The sequence below is a fragment of the Saimiri boliviensis genome, chromosome 9 (assembly GCF_048565385.1).
Source record: "Saimiri boliviensis isolate mSaiBol1 chromosome 9, mSaiBol1.pri, whole genome shotgun sequence".
Classification (NCBI taxonomy): Eukaryota; Metazoa; Chordata; class Mammalia; order Primates; family Cebidae; genus Saimiri; species Saimiri boliviensis.
The window spans coordinates 10518715-10541466 of NC_133457.1; the positions used below are offsets into that span (position 1 = coordinate 10518715).

Genomic DNA, 22752 nt, shown 5'->3' on the forward strand with positions numbered 1-22752 from the left:
GTGTGATCACTCACATTGGATGTAGAGATGAAATGAGATTATGCCTGTGAAGGGCTGACTGTGGTGTCAAGTGTGGTGAGTGCTCTAAAAATATATCTGGGTTTGGTCTGCTTGGTTGCTTCTATGTAGGGGTTTTACAAAGTAGGTTTGGCTCTAAAATGTGAATTCTACTTCTCAGACAACCTGTATTTGTTCTGTACTTCTAACTATTTCTGCCTCATGTGTTTGCTGCTGTTCTGTGTTAATTTTCTCTCCTCAGCTAGCTTGCTTAGTCTATTCTGTTAACATTTATTGAGCACCTATGTGCCAGGTGCTGAGAAGGCAGAGATGAGAGACTGTCCCTGACCCAAGGACACACAAGTCAGTGATAAAGACAGGAAAAGATCAGAATAACATGCAGCACGACAACGGCAGAGACTGGTAGACCACAGCGGGAACACCAAGGATACCTAGCACAGCCTGAGCCAGGTTTTGAAGGATGGATAGGAGTTCACTGGACAAAGGGGAGTAGGAGGCAGGATGGTATGGTTAGGCCGTGACATTCAAAGGCAGCAGCATGAGCCAAAGTCTGGAAGCTGGAAAGGCTTGAGTCTGTTCAGAAAAACAACTCAGTTCATGGTTGGGGAGTGAGGGAAAAATAAAAATGGACTGAAGAGCAAGGCCCAAATTTTGCCCCAGACTACAGAGTTCATAAGACAAGAGGACAGGGGAGTGTTCATTCTGGGGAACACCTTCGAATACATCGTGAGTTCCAATCTACATCCGAGTAAGTGCATTCCAGTAGAAAGGGGGAGGGGAGGAGGCTAGAAAGCAGAGAGCGCACGCGTGGGCGACATCACAGAGGGCGGATAAGTCCGTTTTCACACTGCTGTGAAGAAATACCTGAGACTGGGTAATTTATACAGAAAAGAGGTTTTAAGGACTCACAGTTCCCCATGGCTGGGGAGGCCTCACAATCACGGTGGAAGGCGACAGAGGAGCAAAGGCGCATCTTACATGGTGGCCGGCAAGACGGCACGTGCAGGGGAACTGCTCTTTATAAAACCATCAGATCTCCTGAGACTTACCATCACGAGAACAGCACGGGAAGACCCGCCCCCGTGATTCAGTTGCCTCCCACCACGCCCCTCCAACAACACGTGGGGATTATAGCAGCTATCATTCAGGAGGAGATTTGGGTGGAGGCACAGCCAAACCGTATCAGCAGGAGATGCTGGCTGTCCAAATAGAGCCTCTCAGAATCGCTCTATCTGGATGTGACAGGGACTCAAAATTCGATTTCGTTGGGGCATGTGGAGAAAATTAAAGGGCTGTCTCACATCAAACTCATCTGACACAAACACCCAGGACTGTGTTATACATGGCAGGAGTTAAACCCTATATACGGTAGGGGTTACACATCTTTGGTGACCACCACTGGTACCTACTATCCAAAGCAAGCCCTTGTATTTCTGAGGTTGTTGAAGGTGGAAGTCTAGGTGGGCCCAGAACCAGAACCTGGAGGGATAGAGAGGCTTCCAGGGACAGAGGGACCTAAAGAAATTTGTCCTCAGCATGACAGAGGACAACTTCTAGGAACCCAGGTGTTCCTGTTTGCCCAACAATGGCAAATAAACCCCAGCCACCAGTTCCAGCTTCTCACCGCACACTCATTGGGCCCTTCTATAATGGCACTTCTTCTCAGCCAGTGCAGAGTCTGATGAAGTCAGGGTTTATTTGCAATACAGGCTCCGAAGTGTATTGTGGCTTCCAGAGTGAAATCCAACCTCAGCCCTCAAATGTCTCTCATTCTCCTTGGACGCCCGATGGCTGTGACTGTGCCTGGGGGTTAGCTGTCTCCAGAGATGGCTGGACTTCTCCATTACTTGATAACATTTCCTCTAAGTTCACTTTCAGATGCAATCTTTTTTTTTTTTTTTTTTTTTTTTTTTTTTTTTGGACAAAGTTTCGCTCTTATTGCACAGGCTAAGTCCAATAGTGCGATCTCGGCTCACTGCAACCTCTGCCTCCCAGGTTCAAGCGATTCTCCTGCCTCAGCCTCCCGAGTACCTGGGATTACAGACTCCTGCCACCATGCTTGGCTAATTTTTGTATTTTTTAGTAGAGGCTGGGTTTCACCATGTTGGCCAGGCTGGACTCGAATTCCTGACCTCAGGTGATATGCCCACCTCAGCCTCCCAAAATGCTGGGATTACAGGCGTGAGCCTCCCAAAATGCTGGGATTACAGGCGTGAGCCTCCCAAAATGCTGGGATTACAGGCGTGAGCCACCGAGCCCAGCCTCGGCTGCAATCTTACTTAACTCACAGTGCTTGGGCTTCTTATTTTTTTGTCCTCAGGTATCAGGTTAAACCAGAAAAGAGATGACTAGGACTTGGATGAAGCCAGATAATGGAATGGAAATGGATTTGGGTACATCTATGTGGTGAATTGATGGTCTTTGACTTGGGAGATGAGGAAGAGAGAAGGTAATTCTCAGGTTGGAGTTAGGTAAGAACCCGGCTGTTCCTTGAGGGTAGGCACTGGGTCCTCCCTGCATGGGTTTTCCATAAAGAGGCAGCGCTACTGCTGGGCTCGTTAATTCAACCGATACCTGCTGTACCAGACACTGTGCTAGGGATGGAACAACGAACAGGACAGAAAGGCAGTGCCTGACCTCAAGGAGGTTATATTCTAGTGGAACATACAGAGAAAATAATTTTAAAACCACAAAACTGATGATACTAGCTGTGTTGTTTTAAAGAAGACTAACGAAGCAGAAAGGGGCAGAGTAAAGGGAAGCTCTACTTGCAGTAAGGTGACCAGGATGAGGAAGCTGTTCATGCAAAGAAGAGGGAGGAGTGGACAGAGCAGTCAGCAAGTGCTGGGGCCTCGAGCAGGGGAGGGACTGGCATGGTCCAGAAAGGCCAAGATCCGCATGACTGGAGCCTGGGAGCAACGGAAGAGTGACAAGCAGGCAGGGCCTTGAAGGCCACTGCAGAAGACTGGGTTTTACTCTAAAAGACACCTCTGAAGAGTTTTGTTTTGTTTTCTGTGTTGTTTTGAAACAAGTTTTCGCTTTCACTGTCTCTCAGACTGGAGTGCAGTGGTACAATCACAGCTCACTGCAGCCTCGACCTGCTGGCTCAAGAGATCCTTCCACATCAGCCTCCCAAGTAACCGGGACTGTGGGTGCACATCATGACACCTAGATAAACTCCCTATTTTTTTTTTTTAAGAGACAAGGTTTTGCCATGTTGCCCAGGCTTGGAATCAAATTCCTAGGCTCAAGCAATCCACCCACCTTGTCCTCCCAAAGTGCCGGGATTACAGGTGTGAGCCACCACACCCAGCCCCTCTAAATAGAGTTTTAATTTAGTTTAATCGGAGTGATATGATATGATTCTAAGAGTCTAAGAAGCCCACTCTGGAAGCAAGATGTAGAATGCATTGGAGAGGGAGGAACAGATCAGAGAGTTGGAAGGATATCACACTGGGACAGGAGAGCATGATGGTGACTTTCACCAGGGTGATGTCAAGAGCGGTAGAGAGAAGTACATGGATTTGAGATACATTGTGGGGGTAGAAGTGACTAGACTCAGTGATAAATGAGATGTCGGAGACGACAGAAAGTGAGAGATCAGATGACCCCTTGGTTTCTGGATAGACATTGGGGTTGTTTGCTGAGATGAAGAGGATCAAGGGGCGGTGGGGAAAGGGGAGATTTGAGGGGGAATCATCTAGATTTTCTTTTCTATTTATGTATTTATTTATTTGACAGAGTTTCGCTCTTGTCACCCAGGCTGCAGTGCAATGGCACAATCTCAGCTCACTGCAATCTCTGCCTCCTAGGTTCAAGTGATTCTTCTGCCTCGGCCTCCCGAGTAGCTGGGATTACAGGTGCTGGCCACCACGCCTGGCTAATTTTTTGTATTTTTAGTAGAGGCAGGGTTTCACCATGTTGGCCAGGCTGGTCTTGAACTATTGACCTCAGGTGATCCGCCCCTCCTCGGCCTCCCAAAGTGCTGTGATTATGGGCGTGAGCCACTGGGCCCAGTCAAGATTTTCTAGTTTTCATTTCGGGACATGTTAAGTTTGAGATGTCTGAGAAACAGCCACGTGAAGACCTCAAAGAGAGGGTGAGTATGCATGTCCGGAGCTGAGCAGAAAGTTCTGAGATAGACATTTAAATGTGAAAGTCATTAGCACATACAATGGCATTTAAATCTCTGTAGATAGATCAGACCACTTAGTGATTAAAAGAAAGAAGCACCAAGACCGGATCCTGAAAAACTTTAACATTTAGAGGTCAGATAAGAAAAAAAATCTGGTGCAGCAGAGAATAATGAGAAAGAATGGTCAATGAAGTAGGAGGAAGTGCAGAGAGACTGTCTCGGTTTCCATGACACCATGGAAGCTGAGAGAGAAAAGTACATCTGTGACAGATGCAACCGGCAAGTCAAGGTGAGCGCAGAGAAGCATCTGTCGGGCTTGGTAATGCGGTGGTCTTTGCCTTGTTTTTAAGAGCAGTACCACTGGGGTGCTAGGGACTGAAAATTATTTCTCATCCCTTTATTGCTAGGAGCAAGTTATGTTGTCATCCATCCTAAACTTGAAAGTCAAATAAATGTGGGAAGGATTTCCAAGGGAATCTTGCATCTTGCCACTACACCAGCTGAGTTTAATTTCCCAGAAGCCCAGTCTTGCCCACCTCCTCCCCATGCCTGCAGCTCTAGCTGCCAGGATGCCAATATCTTTAACTCCAAACAAACCATTAATTGTACCCTTGGACCCAAATGATAACCTTTTTTAAAATGCTGCTTCTCTTTGCCTTTTCTTTAACACAAATGATGGTCAAATCTCTCATACAACCACCAACTCATTTATTTTAATAACTACCTCCACAATGAAAACAGGAGTAGTATTATAGAAAGGGATAAAGTCCTCATCACCTTAGTACAAATGACTAGGACTTTTCAAATGACTATGGACAGGAAAAACAAAGAAAAAAATTTTAGACATACATATTAAGCCACTAGATGGAAGTCTTCATTCAACTGCCTGTGTATTCAGAAAAGTAAAGCAGGATCAGTGCCAGACTGCACAAGCCCGTCAAATTCATTCGACATTCATTAAACAACTGCTTTGTACAAAGACAAATAACGATGATGATAATGGCTACCAGTCACGCAGTACTTACTCTGTGCCAGGCAGTCTGCTGAGCTGCACATACATTGAGTCTCATATACCTTGGCTCATTTAATTCTCCCAGGAGGAAGGGAGTATTATTATCTTCATTTCATGGGGGAAGAAACCAAATCTTAGAGTTACTTACTCCAAGTAACTGGCCCATGTTGGTGAATGGAGGAGCCAGGTTCCAGAATTAAGAAAACACTGTCATTGTCTACAAAGTGTTTATACTAAATGTGGTAAGAGAGGGATAATGTGCCACAAGGGTGGGCTGTGACTCAGACGCAGGAAACAGCCAAGAAGGGAGGAAGAGAATCAGCAAAGGCCCCACCATGCTCCCTACAGCTCAGGCTGAAACCAGGGGGTCACCCCTCATTGTCTTCCCTCAATCTCCCCACAACTACGTCACCAAGAACCGACTGTTCCATCCCCCAAATGCGTCTTAAACCAGTCCGCGTTTCTTCACCTACCCTATGATCACACCATTCGTCAAGGCCACCATCATTAATAAGATGGGCTCCCTGGACCACTGCAAGAGCCTCTGGGCTGGTCCTCTGGCACCCTCTCTGCCTCCTACAATCCTCCCTTTCCACTGCAGTCAGAGGGTCCACTTAGTGCACAGATCCCCTCTGTAGCCTGCTCGAGCACTTTCAAAGGCTTCCCAGTAAATCTCAACTCCTTTCTACTGTGTCCACGACCTTCCGTCCATGATCTGGGCTCTTTAACCTCATCTCCTATAATAGCTGCTGGTTTCTCAACAACCAGGATAGAGCCTGGCATAAACAGTAATTAGGTGCTGAAGAAATGAAGGCAAGAATGAATGAGTGAACAAATAGAAAAGCTTTGTGGGGGAGCCATGTTTGAAATTAGCATTCAAGTAGAGGAGGATGTCTTAGACATTGAGGGTTAGGGGGTGGGAGGTAGTGAAAGAAATTGTTCTCAATGGAGGCAGCAGGTGCAAAGGCACAGAGGGATTCCAGGTGCAGCCAGGGACATAGCCTGAGCAGGCCTGGGGGTCAGGGCCGTGTGAAGCCTGGGTTCTCAAGGCTGAGTGTGCATTGTAAGCCCCCAGAAACCTTGCTGAGACACAAATTGTGGGAACCCACCTCCAGAGATTCTGATAGGTCCATCTGAAACAGAGGCTGAAATGTGCATTTCTTACAAGTTCCCAGGTGATGCTACTGCGGCTGGTCCAGGGCCCACACTTTGACAACCACTGGTACAAAGTACACTCGGTCCTTCACATCCATGGGCTCCATATCTGTGGATTCAACCAACTGTGGATCAAGATATTTAAAAAGAAAAAATAGATGATTGCATTTACACTGAACATGTGGGGTTTTTAATTGTCTTTATTTTCTAAACAACACAGTAAATAACTATGTACATAGCATTTCCATTGTACTGGGTATCATAAGTAAGCTCAACATGATTTAAAATATATGAAAGGATATGTGTAGATTATATGCAAATACTACATCATTTTATATAAAGGACTTGAGCATCTGTGGGGGACTGGAACCAAGCCCCCCCAGATGCCAAGGGACAACTGTGTGTGTACATATGCTTGAATTCTGGTGAGTGGGGATTGTTACTTTAAACGAGGGATATAAATCACTGTTTTAAGACATTATTAGTCCTTTGATCTTAAATGTGAATGAGCTGCAAGTGTTTTATCAACCAGAAGGAGAACTCCAGGCATCAGAGGTAAGAGACAGGAGTGAGATAAGAACTGGGAAAGGGAGAAACCCTAATTTGCCTGCTTCCCAGCATGCCCCAGGGCCAGGCTGGAACAGAAAAAATTAGCTTTGCTAGTGTGAGATTCAGTGAAAATGGCTAGGCATAGTGGCTCACACCTGTAATCCCAGCACTCTGGGAGGCCGAGGTGGGTGGATCAGTTGAGGTCAGGAGTTTGAGACCAGCCTGGCCAACATGGTGAAACCCCGTCTCTACTAAAAATACAGAAAGTAGCCAGGCATAGTGGCACGTGCCTGTAATCCCAGCTACTCAGGAGGCTGAGGCAGGAGAATCACTTGAATCCCAGAGGTGGAGGTTGCAGTGAGCAGATACTATACCACTGCACTCCTTCCTGGGCAACAAAGCAAGACTCTGTCTCAAAAAAAAAAAAAAAAGAAAGAAAGAAAGAAAGAAAGAAATTCAATGAAATGGAACAAAATAAGACAGTCACACTGGAGCAAGGGGGGAGCTCAGTCATTTCCTTCTCCCATAGCCTTCAGCCTACCGTGTGTGTGTGTGTGTGTGTGTGTGTGTGTGTGTGTGTGTGTATGAATTTCTCAGGTTGAAGAGAGGACACACACCCCCACACCCCCACCCCCAAACCCTACCTGTGGGAGATCCTGAGAAGCTTGGGGAATCAAGTTTGAAAAACCACTCTTCAGGGCTCCGTGAAACTCCTAAACTATATACACAATAGCTATGTTCACGTGTATGTTTTGGGGCAGATAAAACTCTAGAGCCACACTGCCCAATACAGTGGCCACTAGCCACACGTTATGGCTATTTAAATTTCAGTTAATATAAATAAAATGAAGTTTTCAGTCTCTGGGTCACCCTTACCACCTTGGGTATTCAGTAGCCACATGTGGCCACCATGCTGGACGGTGCAGAAACAGAGCATCTCCACCATCGCGGGAAGCTCTGCTGGACAGCGCTCATCCAGAGCTTTCACCAGTTTTCCAAAGGCATCCATGGCCAGAAATTTTAAGAGCTGCTAGTCAAAGCCAGTGAAACTTCACCTAAGGAGCCAGATTCTGCCCTGGAGAGATGAAAGCTCATCACTATGACAGACAGAGGCTGTAAATAAATCTGCCTTTGAATAGTCTTTTTGTTCCAAAAATCCTACTCTAAAAACTCTTACACGATATCCAGATTTTGTGCCTTATTATTTATATCCCCTCCTGACCATTGTCCCAAAGAGAGGGACAGCTTAATTCCAAAAATATTTGCTATAAAAAGGTTCTCTGAGTTCCCCCAGAATATCTGTGCCTAACACAAGTCATAGTGGTAAGTAACCTTGACGTTCCCAGTGACCTTGTCTCCTTTGGTGTGTGTGATGGCTCTAGGTGGGCGAGGCAGTCTTGGAAAATGCCCGGCTCATGCTGCAGACAGAAACTATCCAGGCGGGAGCAGATGACTTTAAAGAGAGGTAATGCTTTACAGCAGAGGGGACGGTCCCTTCACACCCCTACACTCCTGGGCAGTGTGGATAATGCTGTTCTAGAGCCTGCATCAGTCACCTCCTACCCCAGGGGAGGCTGGGCGGGATAACAGAGCCATGATTATCCAGCTCATGTCCCTCCTTGTAGACACAAACTAGGCATTAAGGGCTCAAAGATTCTGCCCAGTGTCAGTTGGTTTAGAGCAGGGGTTTTCAAACTCTGGAATGCATCAGAATCACCCAGCGGCCATATAGAAAACACAGATTGCTGTGCCCCACCCTGTTGGATTTCTGATTCAATAGGTCTGGAGTAGGACCCCAAATTTATATTCCCAAGAAGTTTCCAGGGATGCTGATCATGCTGGTCCTGGGACTCAAATACTTTGAGAACTACTAGTTCAGAGGAATGATTCTCAATCCTGGCTGCATATCAGAATTACCTGGGCACTTGAAAATGTCAGTGCAGGCCAGGCATAATGGCTCACACCTGTAATCCCAGCACTTTGGGAGGCTGAGGCGGGTGGATCACAAGGTCAGGACTTCAAGACCAGTCTGGGCAAGATAGTGAAACCCCATCTCTACTAAAAATACAAAAATTAGCCAAGCATGGTGGCGGGTGCCTGTAATCTCAGCTGCTTAGGAGGCTGAGGCAGAGAAGTGTTTGAACCCTGGAGGTGGAGGTTGCAGTCAGCTGAGATTGCACCACTGCGCTCCAACCTGGCGACAGTGCAAGACTCCATCAAAAAAAAAAAAAAAAGGTCAGTGCAGTGCACAAGCCATATAGAGTCCCTGTGGGCGGGGTCCAGGCTTCAGCAGTTTTAAAGCTCATCAGGTGACTTAATGTGCACCCGGGCTTGAGAAGCACGCTCAGCTACACCTCCTACTCAGTCCCTGAAGGCATCTGGGTTTGCAGCTAGTGTCCTGGAGATGCACCCTTTTAACATGGGCTCTGTGGAGACAGAAACCACATTTCTTATTTCAGGGTCCCCAGCCTGGTGCTTAGCAGGTTGTCAATAAAGTTTGTTAAAGGATCTTTGGTTGAAAAGGAGGACAATTCAGGACAGCGATGAAGATGCCGCATCCCCTAACCTGGATCTGAACCCCTGAGGTTTCCCTGGAGCTCTGTGTTTCAACACTCCCATGAGGCTGGTAGCCCATGAAGCCAGGTTATCACAAGTTGGCTGCAATTGCCTTCATTCTAATAAATCAGTGTGTGACGATTGCACTAACAGTGCCCTCAAAGCTATTGAAACAGTGACTTTTGCCATTCATTGTCTATCACATAAGTGGCCTGTTGGTAACATTTATAATCTGATTATTTTTCTTTTGGACTACCCAGTTATACTGATTAAGTTCGTTTATCTGCAGATATGAAAATGAGCTGCCATTTCGAAAGGCGGCAGAAGACGAAATTAACTCTCTGTATAAAGTCATTGATGAAGCTAATTTGACAAAAATGGATCTGGAGAGTCAAATAGAAAGTCTGAAAGAAGAACTTGACTCTCTGTCAAGAAACTACGAAGAGGTAGGTGGGGGCTGGGGTTGCTGGGTTGGCCACAAGACCAGAGGTGCACATCTGCCTGCCTGTGCTTCCGGACAAGGCCATGGTAGCTCCTCTCTGACTCTCCACAGTGCGTGCCCAGGACTGCAGGGAACGTACCTGTAAAACACTCTCAGGTCCTTGCAGTGGGTCTGGTTGCCCCAGCAGTCTCAAACTTAAATAGCTTTGGGAACCAGTGTGGTACAGAAACGCGGAAAGGCAGCTAGTCTTGGCACTAGCAAATGGGAGAACTTGGGTTAAATTAGAGGGAGCAACCCCTCCTCGATGCATTCTATGTCAGGTTTTTTTGTTTGTTTGTTTTTTAACACTGCATTATACAAACAAAATAACTCTGAGGGTAGATCCAAGCTGTGATTTACATCTACCATTAACAAAATTAGTTCAGATCATTTCTGGAGGGGACCTCCAACAGTTAGAGGGTCTAGTTCCCTGTAAGACTTCAGTGATTCTAAACCACCTCACATATTAGTGTCTGATTCGAGATTTGGGCTGCTTCAAGTTGAGTCAAAACAATGCTCACATTGGGAAGTTCTTTCTTGGGTCCAACTTACGCTAACTAGCAACTGTAAACCCATTTCTTCTTGTTCTTAGCTCAGTGATTTAAGACAACTCTCCAACAGGAACCCTTTAGAGATGCCAAAGTTATCTTTAAGCCTCTTTCAGCCTTGTCTGACTTTATGATTAAATTCACTTTGCTGTTGTTGCTTACTTTGTTTTTGTTTTTTTTAATTTATTTATTTCGATTTCTGCTTTGGGCTGGGGCTTGTGGAGATCAACCTAATAAATGCATTCTTGGTGCCAGGCATGGTGGCTCATGCCTGTAATCCCAGCACTATGAGAGGCCAAGGAGTTCAAGACCAGCCTGGGCAACATGGCGAAACCCCGTCTCCACTAAAAATATGAAAACAAGCTGTGTGTGGTGGCATGTGCCTGGAGTCTCAGCTGCTCTGGAGGCTGAGGTGGGAAGATTGCTTGAGCTCAAGAGGTGGAGGTTGCAGTGAGCCGAGATCATGCCACTGCACTCCAGCACTCCAGCCTGGGCGACAAAGTGAGACCCTGTCTCAAAAAGAGAGACAGAGAGAGAGAGAGAGAGAGAGAGAGAGGGAGAGAGAGAAAGGAAGGCAGGCAAGCAGGCAGGCATCCTTGGGAAAAGAGAAATTGAGAAATTTTACTTATGCTAGGAAGAAGATCAGAGACTTTCCCCGTCTCTGTGAAGCCTGTGTCTGGCAGTTGCAGGATAAGAAAAGAATTACACACAGAGCTAGCTAGTCTTCTGCTGGCTAGGATTCTGTGCCATTTATTTCCCCCTGTAACTCACCTAAGATGTGTATTGTCGTTTTCAGGATGTGAAGGTGCTGCACAAACAATTGGCAGGGTGTGAGCTGGAACAAGTGGATGTTCCCATTGGCACTGGTCTGGACGACATCCTTGAGACGATCAGAATTCAGTGGGAGAGAGATGTTGAAAAGAACCGGGTGGAGGCAGGAGCCCTGCTCCAAGCTAAGGTGAGAGGCAGGACCAGCACCCTCCACTCTGCCCTAGGCAGGAGGCCAAGCTGATCTGAAAACCAATCAACATGCAGATGAAGAAATACAATGGTTTAGTAACAAGTTGAACCGCATTAAACATAGAAGAAATGAAAATTAAAATAATAGCTTTTTTGTTTACCTATCTAAAACTAGAAAACGTTTAACATGGTCATAATGCTGGCAAGTATGTGGGGAAGTAGGTTCCCTGCTGTATTACTGACAAGCACAAACTAGTGCACTGCCTTTGCATAAGAAATTTAGTAATATGTACCAGTGTTAAAATGCCCCTAGCTACCAGCTGAATAACCTAAATACAGTCCTAAAAGAATAACTGAAAAAACAAATCATCTATGTCCAAATATACTCACTGAAGCATTATAAGAGTGAAAAAACATACACGTTTACTAATAGAAGAAAGTCTAAGCCACAACTTAACTATGTGCAGTAAAATATGAGGCAGTTATTAGAATTAATGTTTATAAAGCATTGACAAAATAGGAACATGCTCGTGATATAAGGTAAAATGAGAAGAAAATGAGAGTACAGAATGGTATATGCCAGAGCCCAAAAAATGTTTTCTGTAAAGGACCATAGAGTAAATATTTCAGATGGTCTCTGTTGCAGCTCCTCAACTCTGCCACTGTGGTGTGAAAACAGCTGTAGCCAATAGGTAGCAAATGAGCATAGCTGTGTTCCAATAAAACTTTATTTATAAAAATAAAAGGCAAGCTGGATTTGGCCTGTGGGCTGCAGTTTGCCAGTTCCTCGTATACACAGTAGCGTAAAGCATTCAAACAAAGAAACTAAGCATTGAGAAAAACATTTTAAAAAGAAAAGACTAAAATGGGATTAGCAGTCATTGATTGCCTTTAAGTGATGGACTAGTCTGATGCTTTGATATGTTTTTTCTTTTTTTTTTTTATTTCTCAAGTTTTTGTTAAATAGTATAAATTATATTCATGGAAGAAAAACAACTTTTATAAACCTCATAAATAATTAGGAATTAACCAGAAAATAGGATGCATAGCCCTTGTTCTTCCCTTCTCCATCTTCCACCCGTTTCTGACTTTGTAATTTTGATTCAGAGGATGAAAATTGAAGAGGAAAGAAAATGTGAAAAAGTAGAGAAAATCAGGTAGATGTCTGAGCAAAGGCAAAAAGGCTGTTTCTGAGCTCTTGGTTACCATTTAGTGGTTCTTGAGCCTGGCTATGCAGCAGAATTATTTCAGAGCATTTTCAAAAATCACCATCCCAGACCAATTAAATCAGAAAGGGGAGAGGAACTTTGTGATTTTTAAAGCTCTCTGGACGGTTCTAATATGCAGCCATATTTGAGAACCATGAGAATTATAAAAAGCAATGAAAAGAAAAATGAGAAGGCCTTTTCTGTCCTTTTTCCCACCAAACTCCCTCAATCCCCCAAGTAGCAACAGGAACCTTCCCAGCCGGGTCTTCACCAATTCCGGATCCCCCAAATGTTCTCCAGCCTAGAAAACACCCTTTCAATCACCCATTTCTCCAACCCCTACCCGCTTCCAATAGCTTCTTTTCTTTCTAATCACCAATCCTTGAGCAAGCCAGGTCACTATAAACACTTTTTATGGCAAATAGTGCCTAGTAATTCAAAAAAAAATGACTTCCCCTCACCCCATCCAACATGATGAGAAGTGGAGCAACACAGAGATCGAGTGAAGCCATAGATTTGACTTTGGTCCATTACCTTTTTCAACAGACTCGTGACAGACCACAGACAATTAATGGTCCTAGAGACCATCTGATCCCATTCCCTAATTTTAGAGGTGAGGAAACTGAGACCCAGAGAGTACAGGTGACTTCCCAAGTTCACACTACTGGTTGAGAGCTTCGGAGTTCATCTTTCCTGTCTTGGTCCAGGGACCTTTTCTCTGCACTGGGCTGCATCGTTTCTCCCCTGGCTCTGCTCCCAAAGCTAAACCTCAGAGGCCCAGCAGTTTGCAAACTTTGCTTCTGTTCCAGCCCTCCTGGGCTATGTACCACACTGTGGTGACTGTTTCTTTGGGAAAGGACAGGCCATTATAATTATCAGAAATAAATCCTTCATAGTTTGAAAAAGGAAAAAAAAAAAGGGTCATTATTATCTACTCCTCATCCCTTGGAGAGTCATCACTAGCCCAACAGTAACTCAAACATTAATTCTGAACAGATTCATTAGTGTTTTTTAATAGAGTAATCTGAAAGCTACATCTCAGAGAAAACAGACAGTATTTGTTTTAGCTTGGCCAATGCTGCCTGGGCCTCTTGCAGAGAGGCAGAGCTCAGAAAATATTTGCAGAATGAGTGAATTCCTCTGATCATCAACAGAGATCTGAACTGACAGCCAGAATTCCTCCAATAAATAGTTTTGTTAGTTGCAGTTGTGCCCTCGGGGGCTGACATTTGCCCATCCTGAGCATCTCTTGTTGGTTTCTTGGCGGCAAAGCATCAATGTGAAATGGCTTAGCACACACAGCTTTCAAAAGCTTTTGTAAAGGAAATGCAAGCATGCATCTAATTACCTTTCAGATCAGAGAGGCAGAAAATTAATTAATACGATTAATTAATATCATAGTTTAGGTTCCTACAGAAGCAGAATAAACAAATATTGGAATTAAGGCAGTTTACTTGGGAGTTGGGGAGTTAAAAACCAACAAAATATCAGAAGAGGAGAAGCAGAGAAGGGAACCAACAAGGAGTGCATAATCAAACCAGTTACCACTGTGGGAGACTGACGTGTAAACCAGGAAGAACTGTGAGAAATGGTACAGAATGCAGGAGAGGGGAAAGGCGAGGGAGCTGAGATGTTAACACCATCTCCCAACAGTCCCCACCATCTGCTATCAGAGTGACCTTCCAAAGGCTTCAGAGAAACTCGCAGGCAAAACGATGCGGCATCTGGCAGGGGGAACAGGAGAGCACTAAGCTATGAATGCCTAAGGGACAAAGGCGGTGCCATCAGCATCTGCGAGAACTTACCTGCCAATTCTGTTTATTTTTTCAGTCATTCAAAGCTTAATAAAATAGAGACATAAGAAAACGTATTAAGAGGTTCTGGCTAAGGTCACTGCAGTCACCGTATTCTTTCCAGCCATGGTGTTATGAATGTCAGGAACCTTGTGGTCCAATTTTTGGAGCTTCTGAAGTTGCATGATTCACTGATTATGGATCAGACTGGTCCAGAGAATTTCTGGAGGGTCTTAAAGTCTGGCTCTTCCTTGTCTATTTGTTGTGGTTACCCAATGCAGGGTATTCGGGGATGCTCCAGGAACCTCAGACAACATGCCCACCATGCTCCAGACCTCCTGGTTAGTCATGTAAAATAAAACAACATTTTTTTTTAAGTTGGGCACTGTGGCATGTGCATGTAGTCCTAGCTATTCAGGAGGCCCAGGCAGGAAGATTGCTGGCAGCCAAGAGTTTAAAGCAGCAGTACACTATGATCATGCCCATGAATAGCCACTATATTTCAGCCTGGGCAATATGGTGAGACCCCATCTCTTCTAAAAAATCCTTTTGGTCCTCTATACTCTCACAAAACGTTTCTGACACCAAATACGTAGGTTTCTTCCACTCCAAGTAGCTCTCAAACACCAGCTGGGTGTCCTAAAATTCAATTCAATCCTGACACTACCTACCTGGAGTTAGCATTAGATCCCACAGGTTAAGAGCTCCGTCCCATAAGACTGCCCTTACTTCAGACACGTCTGGCCCTCCCATACTTCTGATAAACTGGCTATAAATTAAGGGTTCCCACAACCTCCTCTGCAGAGGGATAAGCAGATAGTTTGCTAGAACAGCGCCCAGAACTCAGGGAAACTATTTTTGCCAGATTATTATAAAGGATACAATTCAGGAGCAGCCAAATGGAAGAGATGCTTGAGGCAAGGTAAGTGAGAAGGGGCATGGAGCCCCCAACTCTGACTTTTTGAGTCTATTATAACACTCGACTTAAAATGCAAACATGTTATACAGCTGTCCGAAAATATTCTTTTTTTTTTTTTTTTTTTTTTTTGAGACGGAGTTTCGCTCTTGTTACTCAGGCTGTATTGTAATGGCGCGATCTCGGCTCACCACAACCTCCGCCTCCTGGGTTCAGGCAATTCTCCTGCCTCAGCCTCCTGAGTAGCTGGGATTACAGGCACGTGCCACCATGCCCAGCTAATTTTTTGTATTTTTAGCAGAGACGGGGTTTCACCATGTTGACCAGGATGGTCTCGATCTCTCGACCTCGTGATCCACCCGCCTCGGCCTCCCAAAGTGCTGGGGTTACAGGCGTGAGCCACCGCGCCCGGCGAAAATATTCTTTCTTTTACCCTTATTCTATAAGCTTATTTTTCTATTTTCAAGAGGGTTTTTTTAACTTTTTAAACTTTTTTTGTTAAAAACTAAGACACATACATACACATGAGCCTAGGCCTACAGAGGGTCAGGATCATCAATATCACTGTCTTCTACCTCCACATCTTCTCCCACTGAAAGGTCTTCAGGGGCAGTAACATGCAGGGAGCATTCAGCTCCTGTGACAATGCCCTCGTCTGGAATTCCTCCCGAAGGACCTGCCTGATGCTGTTTTATAGTTAACTTTATTTTCTTTTTTAATAAGTCGAAGGAAGGCCGGGCATGGTAGCTCATGCCTATAATCCCAGCACTTTGGGAGGCCAAAGCAAGCAGATCACTTGAGGTCGAGAGTTCGAAACCAGCCTGACCAACATGGAGAAACCCCGTCTCTACTAAAAATACAAAATTAGCCGGGCATCGTGGTACATGCCTGTAATCCCAGTTACTCAGGAAGCTAAGACAGGAGAATCGCCTGAACCCAGGAGGTGGAGGTTGCAGTGGGCTGAGACCGTGCCATTACACTCCAGCCTGGGCAATGAGAGCAAAACTCCATCTCAAAAAAATAAATAAATAAGTAGAAGGAGTACACTAATGATAAAAAAAAAAAAGTATAGATATAGTAAATACATAAACCAGTAACATTTACTATTATTAGCAAGTGTTATGCACTGCACATAATCGGATGTGCTAGACTTGGACTGGTTGTGCAATAGGTTTGTTGACACAGCATCACCACAGGGTCTCACAAAGCTGTAGTCAAGGTACTCACCAGGGCTGCATTCTCATCTTCAGAGTTTATTTGGGTTCTTGGCAGGGTTCAATTCCTTGCAGATGTAGGATTGAGGCCCCCGACTCCTAGAGGCCACTCCTCCTTAGAGGCCATTTATGACATTGCAGCTTGCTCCTTCCGGGCCGACAGAAAAGCATTACGATTTTAAGCCTTTAATCTGATTAAGTCAGGGCCACTTGGATACTCCTCTTTGGATCAATTCAAATTTGACTGATCAATTCAAATGGTATATGCTAGACTTTTTTTTTTTTTTTTTTTTTTTTTTTTTTGAGACGGAGTTTCGCTCTTGTTACCCAGGCTGGAGTGCAATGGCGCGATCTCGGCTCACCGCAACCTCCGCCTCCTGGGTTCAGGCAATTCTCCTGCCTCAGCCTCCTGAGTAGCTGGGATTACAGGCACGCGCCACCATGCCCAGCTAATTTTTTGTGTTTTTAGTAGAGACGGGGTTTCACCATGTTGACCAGGATGGTCTCGATCTCTTGACCTCGTGATCCACCCGCCTCAGCCTCCCAAAGTGCTGGGATTACAGGCTTGAGCCACCGCGCCCAGCCCTATGCTAGACTTTTATAGGACTGGTGGTGCAATATGTTTGTTGACACGGCATCACCAGTGTCAATCACAATTACGTGTTCAAAATCTCTTCATCCTTCTCATCTAACATAATCTAATCATTGGGCATAATACCAGAGAGTGGAGATCATGGAGGCCATCTTAGAATTCTGCCTACCACACCGGGCCCCCCAGCGTTGAGCAGAAAACTAAAACTGTGCCCCTCCTCAAACCCCGGCCATCTCACTTCCTCCGCCAGGCAAACAGCTCTGCCTTCCGCCCATCTTCTCCAGGGAAGCACAGGTCCCATCTTTCTTGTTTAGTTTCTCAGCCAGGGCACTGACACATCTTTATTCCCTCACCCTAAGCCTCACCTGAAGTCTGCCTCCTGCAATGCAAGCTCTGTTTCGCCTTCTTAGCCTTCTTCCTGAGATGCTACTTCCATTTAATTTCCATTTGCCTAAAGCTGACTCCACACTCTCATTCCTAGAGGCCTCTTTTCTCCATCCCTTACCCGCTGCAACTGGATGATTTATACAATACCCAAAGGCTTAATCAATCACCAGCACAAGCTGGTGGTTGCCCGGATGTGAGAGAACTCAGTCTGTGTTAATGGTCCCCAGGGCCAGGAACTCCGTAACAAATGGATTGTTTCCATGCTATCTGCTCCAACAGTAAGTCTGCACTTGACTCAGGTCAGTTTGAGGCATCTGCGGTCAGGAACTTTATCTGAACTGTAACCATCTTGCCTTCAACAGTCAGGATGACAGACTGTGCAAACTATTAAGAATGAAGAGAAGTGAATAGATGGAAATGAATTGTGAGGTTTCTGGATGTTGATAGTCTTAGAGCCAAAAGAAACATTCAAGATCGTTTAAAGCAGAGCCATCTAACAGAAATACCGCAATGATTGGCATATTCTATAATCCACGCAGCAAGCCAGTATGGTAGCTACTGGCCACGAGGCGTTATACAGGTGCAGTGGCTCATGCCTATAGTCCCAGCATTTTGGGAGGTCAAGGTGGGCAGATCGCTTGAGCCCAGGAGTTCGAGCCCAGCCTAAAAGACATGGCAAAACCCTGTCTCCACAAAAATACAATAACTAGCCAGGTGTGGTGACATGTGCCTGTAGTCCCACGGGAGTGACTTGGGAAGCTGACGTGGGAGGATCACCTGAGCCTAGGAGGCCGAGGTTCTCATGAGCTATCATTGCAGCACTGCACTCCAGCCTCGACAACAGAGCAAGACTCCTTCTCAAAAATAATAAATAAGGCTGAGGAACTAACTTTTAATTATATTTAATTTTTATTTAAGTAGCCACAGATGACTAGTGACTACTCTATTGGACAGCACAGGTCTGGATCTACCCACGAGGAGAGTAGAAACCTTGAATAGCATGTCTCCATGTCATCCATACTTACAAACAATAATTTTCCCTGTAAACACAGACATTTTATACAGGCTACCCTGTCTATACCTTTTCTTTGCTTGCTTTTATCAACAAAGTCAGTGTTTTCTAAGATATATAAAGCTAGATTAAAATGGGCACTGCCACTCTGACTCTAGACTACAAGATGACCTGTTGCAATATTGCCATGTTAACCACCTAGGAAAGTTCCTTTCCAGGAGAACAACAAAAGCAGGACCCCTGACAGCATCTGCAGCCTAGAGGCTCCTGTGTGCTGATGAGCTGGCTCAACTCCCTGAGGGCTCTTCAGTGAAATAAGCCGTGGCCGTAGCCCAGTGTGCTCGAGGTAAACCCTGAACGGGGATCCTGGAGCAGCTTCATATCTCTGTATCTCACAGAGAACTTCACAAAACGGCCCCAGTTTGCTTTTGTGTCTTTTTCAATTTACTTTTATTTTATTTTAACTGTATAATAGATAATACATTCACTTAGTTCAAAATTCAAAACATGCAAAATGATAGACAGTGAAAAGTGCTATCCAACCCATGTCCTAGCCATGGTCGATCAGTGTTATCCCTTTCTTGTATGTCCTTTCAGAAACATTTTACACATATACAAGGAAATATATATATATTAGTATTCAGAAAGAACATACTGCTTTATGGATTTATGATACTATACCACAGGGGGCAGCAAACTCTGACCCACAAGCCAAATCTGACCCACTGCCTATTTTGCAAATAGAGTTTTATTGGAACATGACCATCCTATTCATTTACATATTGTCTATGGCTGCATTTGCACTACACTAGGAAAGTTCAATAGTTGCAACAGAGACCGTATGACCTGCTAAGCCTGAAGTGTTTACTGCCTAGCTAGTCACAGAAAAAGCTGTCAACCTCTGTTCTAGCTAACAGATGCCCCAGAATTTGTTTAGCCTGTTCCCTGCTGCTGAGCATTGAGGGTGGCTTCTAATTTTTTGCTATTACAAGAGATTAGTCTGTAACATGGTATACCTCTTATAGAAATTATATCATTATTTCTATAATTTCCAATTATAGAAATGTATCTGTTAAATTAACTTATAGACATGGAATTGCTGGCCCCAAAAGTGTGTACATTGGTAATTTTGATAAAGATTCCCAAATTACCTTCTACAAAAATTATAACAATTAACATTTCTGTCGGAAATATTTGAGAGTGTCCATTTCCCCGTATCTTCACCAATACTTTGTGATCTTCTCAATACTATGGGTTAAAAATGGATTTCTCATAAATTGCTTTTGTGTGTGCTAGCAGATCGTATCTTCTGCCAATTTTGATTGTAGTTATATGCTACAGTAGCATATACCAATTGGTGTGGTTACAAAGAGAATGGAGAGAATCAAAGTAGATTTTAAAAGGAAAAACAAAAAGACTGTCTCATTGAGATAGGTACTGCCTACTCTTTGCCTATTCTTTTCTCTAGTTAAGACAACACAGAGACTGGGTGTGGTGGCTCACTCCTGTAATCCCAGCACTTTGGGAAGCCAAGGCAGGCAGATCACTTGAAGTCAGAAGATCGAGACCGCCCTGTCAGCATGGTAACACTGCATCTCTACTAAAAATACAAAAAATTAGCCTGGTATGATGGCACATGCCTGTAATCCCAGCTACTGGGGAGGCTGAGACATGAGAATCACTTGAACCCAGGAGGTGGAGGACTGCAGTGAGCCGAGACCACTCCACTGTACTCCAACCTGGGCAACAGAGTGAGACTGTCTCAAAACAACAACAACAACAACAACCCACAGACATTGTAGAGGGCTCTCTTAGGCCCTTATCTCCTCATACTGTGTGTTTAAACTCACAACTGGTTAACTACCAATATCTGGGTACCTACATAGGGGATTACCCAACATTGCAACCTCTTTCTTACATCTTCTAGCAAGGAATCTCCACTCACTTATTCATTCAAAATCCATTTCTCAAGGACAAACCAGGTACAAGGCCCTGACTTGATACTATGGTTCCTGAAGTCCCTGACTTCAAAGAATGCTCATCCCAGGCTACCTGACTATGCTGATCTCAAAGCATACGTTAGGTATTTTAAAATAGCTCTTTCCCATAAAAGCGTAAAGACTGGCCAGGCACAGTGGCTTGTGCCTGTAATCCCAGTGCTTTGGAAGGCTGAGGCAACAGGACCCCTTGAGGCCAGGAGTTTGCAACCAGCCTGGGCAACATAACAAGACCCCACCTCTACAAAATTTATTTTTTAAATTAGGTGTGGAAGCAAACAACTGTAGTTCTAGCTACTCAGGAGGCTGAGGCAGGAGAATTGCTTGAACTCAGGATGTCGAGGCTGCAGTGAGCTATGATCTCATCACTGTACTCCAGCCTAGGCAGGCAACAGAGTGAGACCATGTTGACTCAAAATAAAATAATAGAAAAATTAATTTTTCTCTTTAGATTTAGACTCATTGCTGAGCCTCTTCAGCTGCTTTTATCAAGAGGATGGGCTTATTACCAAAAGGGCAGCAAAGTTACAAAGCCACTGGCTCCTCTGTTTCATTTGGCAGCTTCAACAGAGGCTGGGAATTGGTCCTACGCTCAAAATGCAGCAACTCCAACCGTCAGGCAGTTCTGTGTCAGCTCCCAGAGAAACTTGTCGTAGCCTCACCAGGCCAGCTCCTCTGCCAGTGTTGAGGTTTCATTGAGTGAGGTGTGTACTTCTGTTTAATCCTCACTGAGGAGGGCCCATGTTGCTAGTGCAGACTGGATGGCATCCAGTCTTCTCCCAAATAAATCCTACATCTGGCTGAGGAAGGTCAGGCGTGTGTGCTGCCTGTCAAAAGCATCCTTAGCTAAATAACATATGACACCACATAACTGTAAAATGACTTACAACTGTTATAATAACGATAGCTGATCCTCTTAATGAAAAGATTTGATCTCATTCTATTCCTGGTAGATCCTCCTCTTCTTCCCTAGTCCCTAGCATGTGCCTGGCCCACATTGTAGGCCTTCAATAAATATTGTTGAGCACATTCTAGGTGTAAAAAGCTACGTTAGGTCCCCAAAGGGGGCAGAGGGGTAAGTAAGAAGTTGTTCCTGTACACAAGCACAGTCCAGTACTGGTAGGAGGCAAGAAATGTGTGGAGAGGGGCTGGGTGCGGTGGCTCACATCTGTAATCCCAGCACTTTGAGAGGCCGAGGCGGGCAGATCAGGAGGTCAGGAGTTCAAGACCACCCGGCCCCAGCATGGTGAAAACACTTCTCTACTAAAAATACAAAAATTAGCCAGCCATGGTGGCATATGCCTGTAGTCCCAGCTACTCGAGAGGCTGAGGCAGGAGAATTTCTTGAATCCAGGAGGTGGGGGTTGCAGTGAGCCAAGATCGTGCCACTGCATTCCAGCCTGGGCAACAGAGCAAGGCTCTGTCTCGAAAAAAAAAGAAAAAGGAAAGAAAAGAAAAGAAAGAAATGGGTAGAAAGCCTACTCTTCTACAAGGCAGAGTAAAATATGATATGAAAGCAGAGCCAGCCAGGCTTTTATGGAACACCTACCAAGCGTTCTAAACACCCAACAGGTATGTTATCATTTAATCTTCCTAACATGAGATAGGTATTATGATTTATCATTTTAGAGAGGAGGAAACTGAAGCACAGGGAGGTTAGGTAGTTTGCCCAAAATCACACACTGAGAAAGTGGCAGAGCTGGAATTCAAATTACACATTCTGACTCCAGAATCAACACTCTTAACTGCTAGTTTGAACTGGACAGACCACATGAATGGGGAGACCTTGACTGGGATTTTGAAAAAAGAGTTTTTTGTAGAAACGGTGTCTCCCTATGTTGCCCAGGCTGGTCTTGAACTAGTGGTCTTAAGCGATCCTCCTGCTTTGGCCTCCCAAAGTGCTTGGATTACAGATATGAGCCACCATGCCCAGATGATTTATTTTAGTTATTAAGAATAAATAAGTGACATCTTGTGGAATGTGAGGTTGGAGAAGCCTTTGTCCTGAGGGACTAAAAGTTATGCCAGACTTCTGTTGGGAGCTTTTCAAACCAAGGGTCTGTGCCCTCCTTGTGGAATTCTTCTATGAAACAAGATAGGGAACGGCTGTGTTCCCATGGGACCATTGTTTACCTTTCTCCATGACTGTGAACAAGACCATGAGATTAGCATGATCTCATGAAACCTGAAAAGTGCTGAAGAGCCAAGGCAGGTAGCTG

At 44.8% G+C, this 22752-nt stretch overlaps 1 protein-coding gene across 1 annotated transcript in view; it reads left to right on the top strand.

Moving 5' to 3' along the window:
• Positions 1-22752, top strand: part of BFSP2 (beaded filament structural protein 2) — a 61978-nt gene that overhangs the window by 28599 nt on the left and 10627 nt on the right. The window contains exons 2-4 of the mRNA XM_003925069.3: positions 8252-8334; positions 9715-9871; positions 11251-11412. Of these exons, the coding sequence (XP_003925118.1) occupies positions 8252-8334; positions 9715-9871; positions 11251-11412 (402 nt within the window). The remainder of the gene's footprint in view (positions 1-8251; positions 8335-9714; positions 9872-11250; positions 11413-22752) is intronic.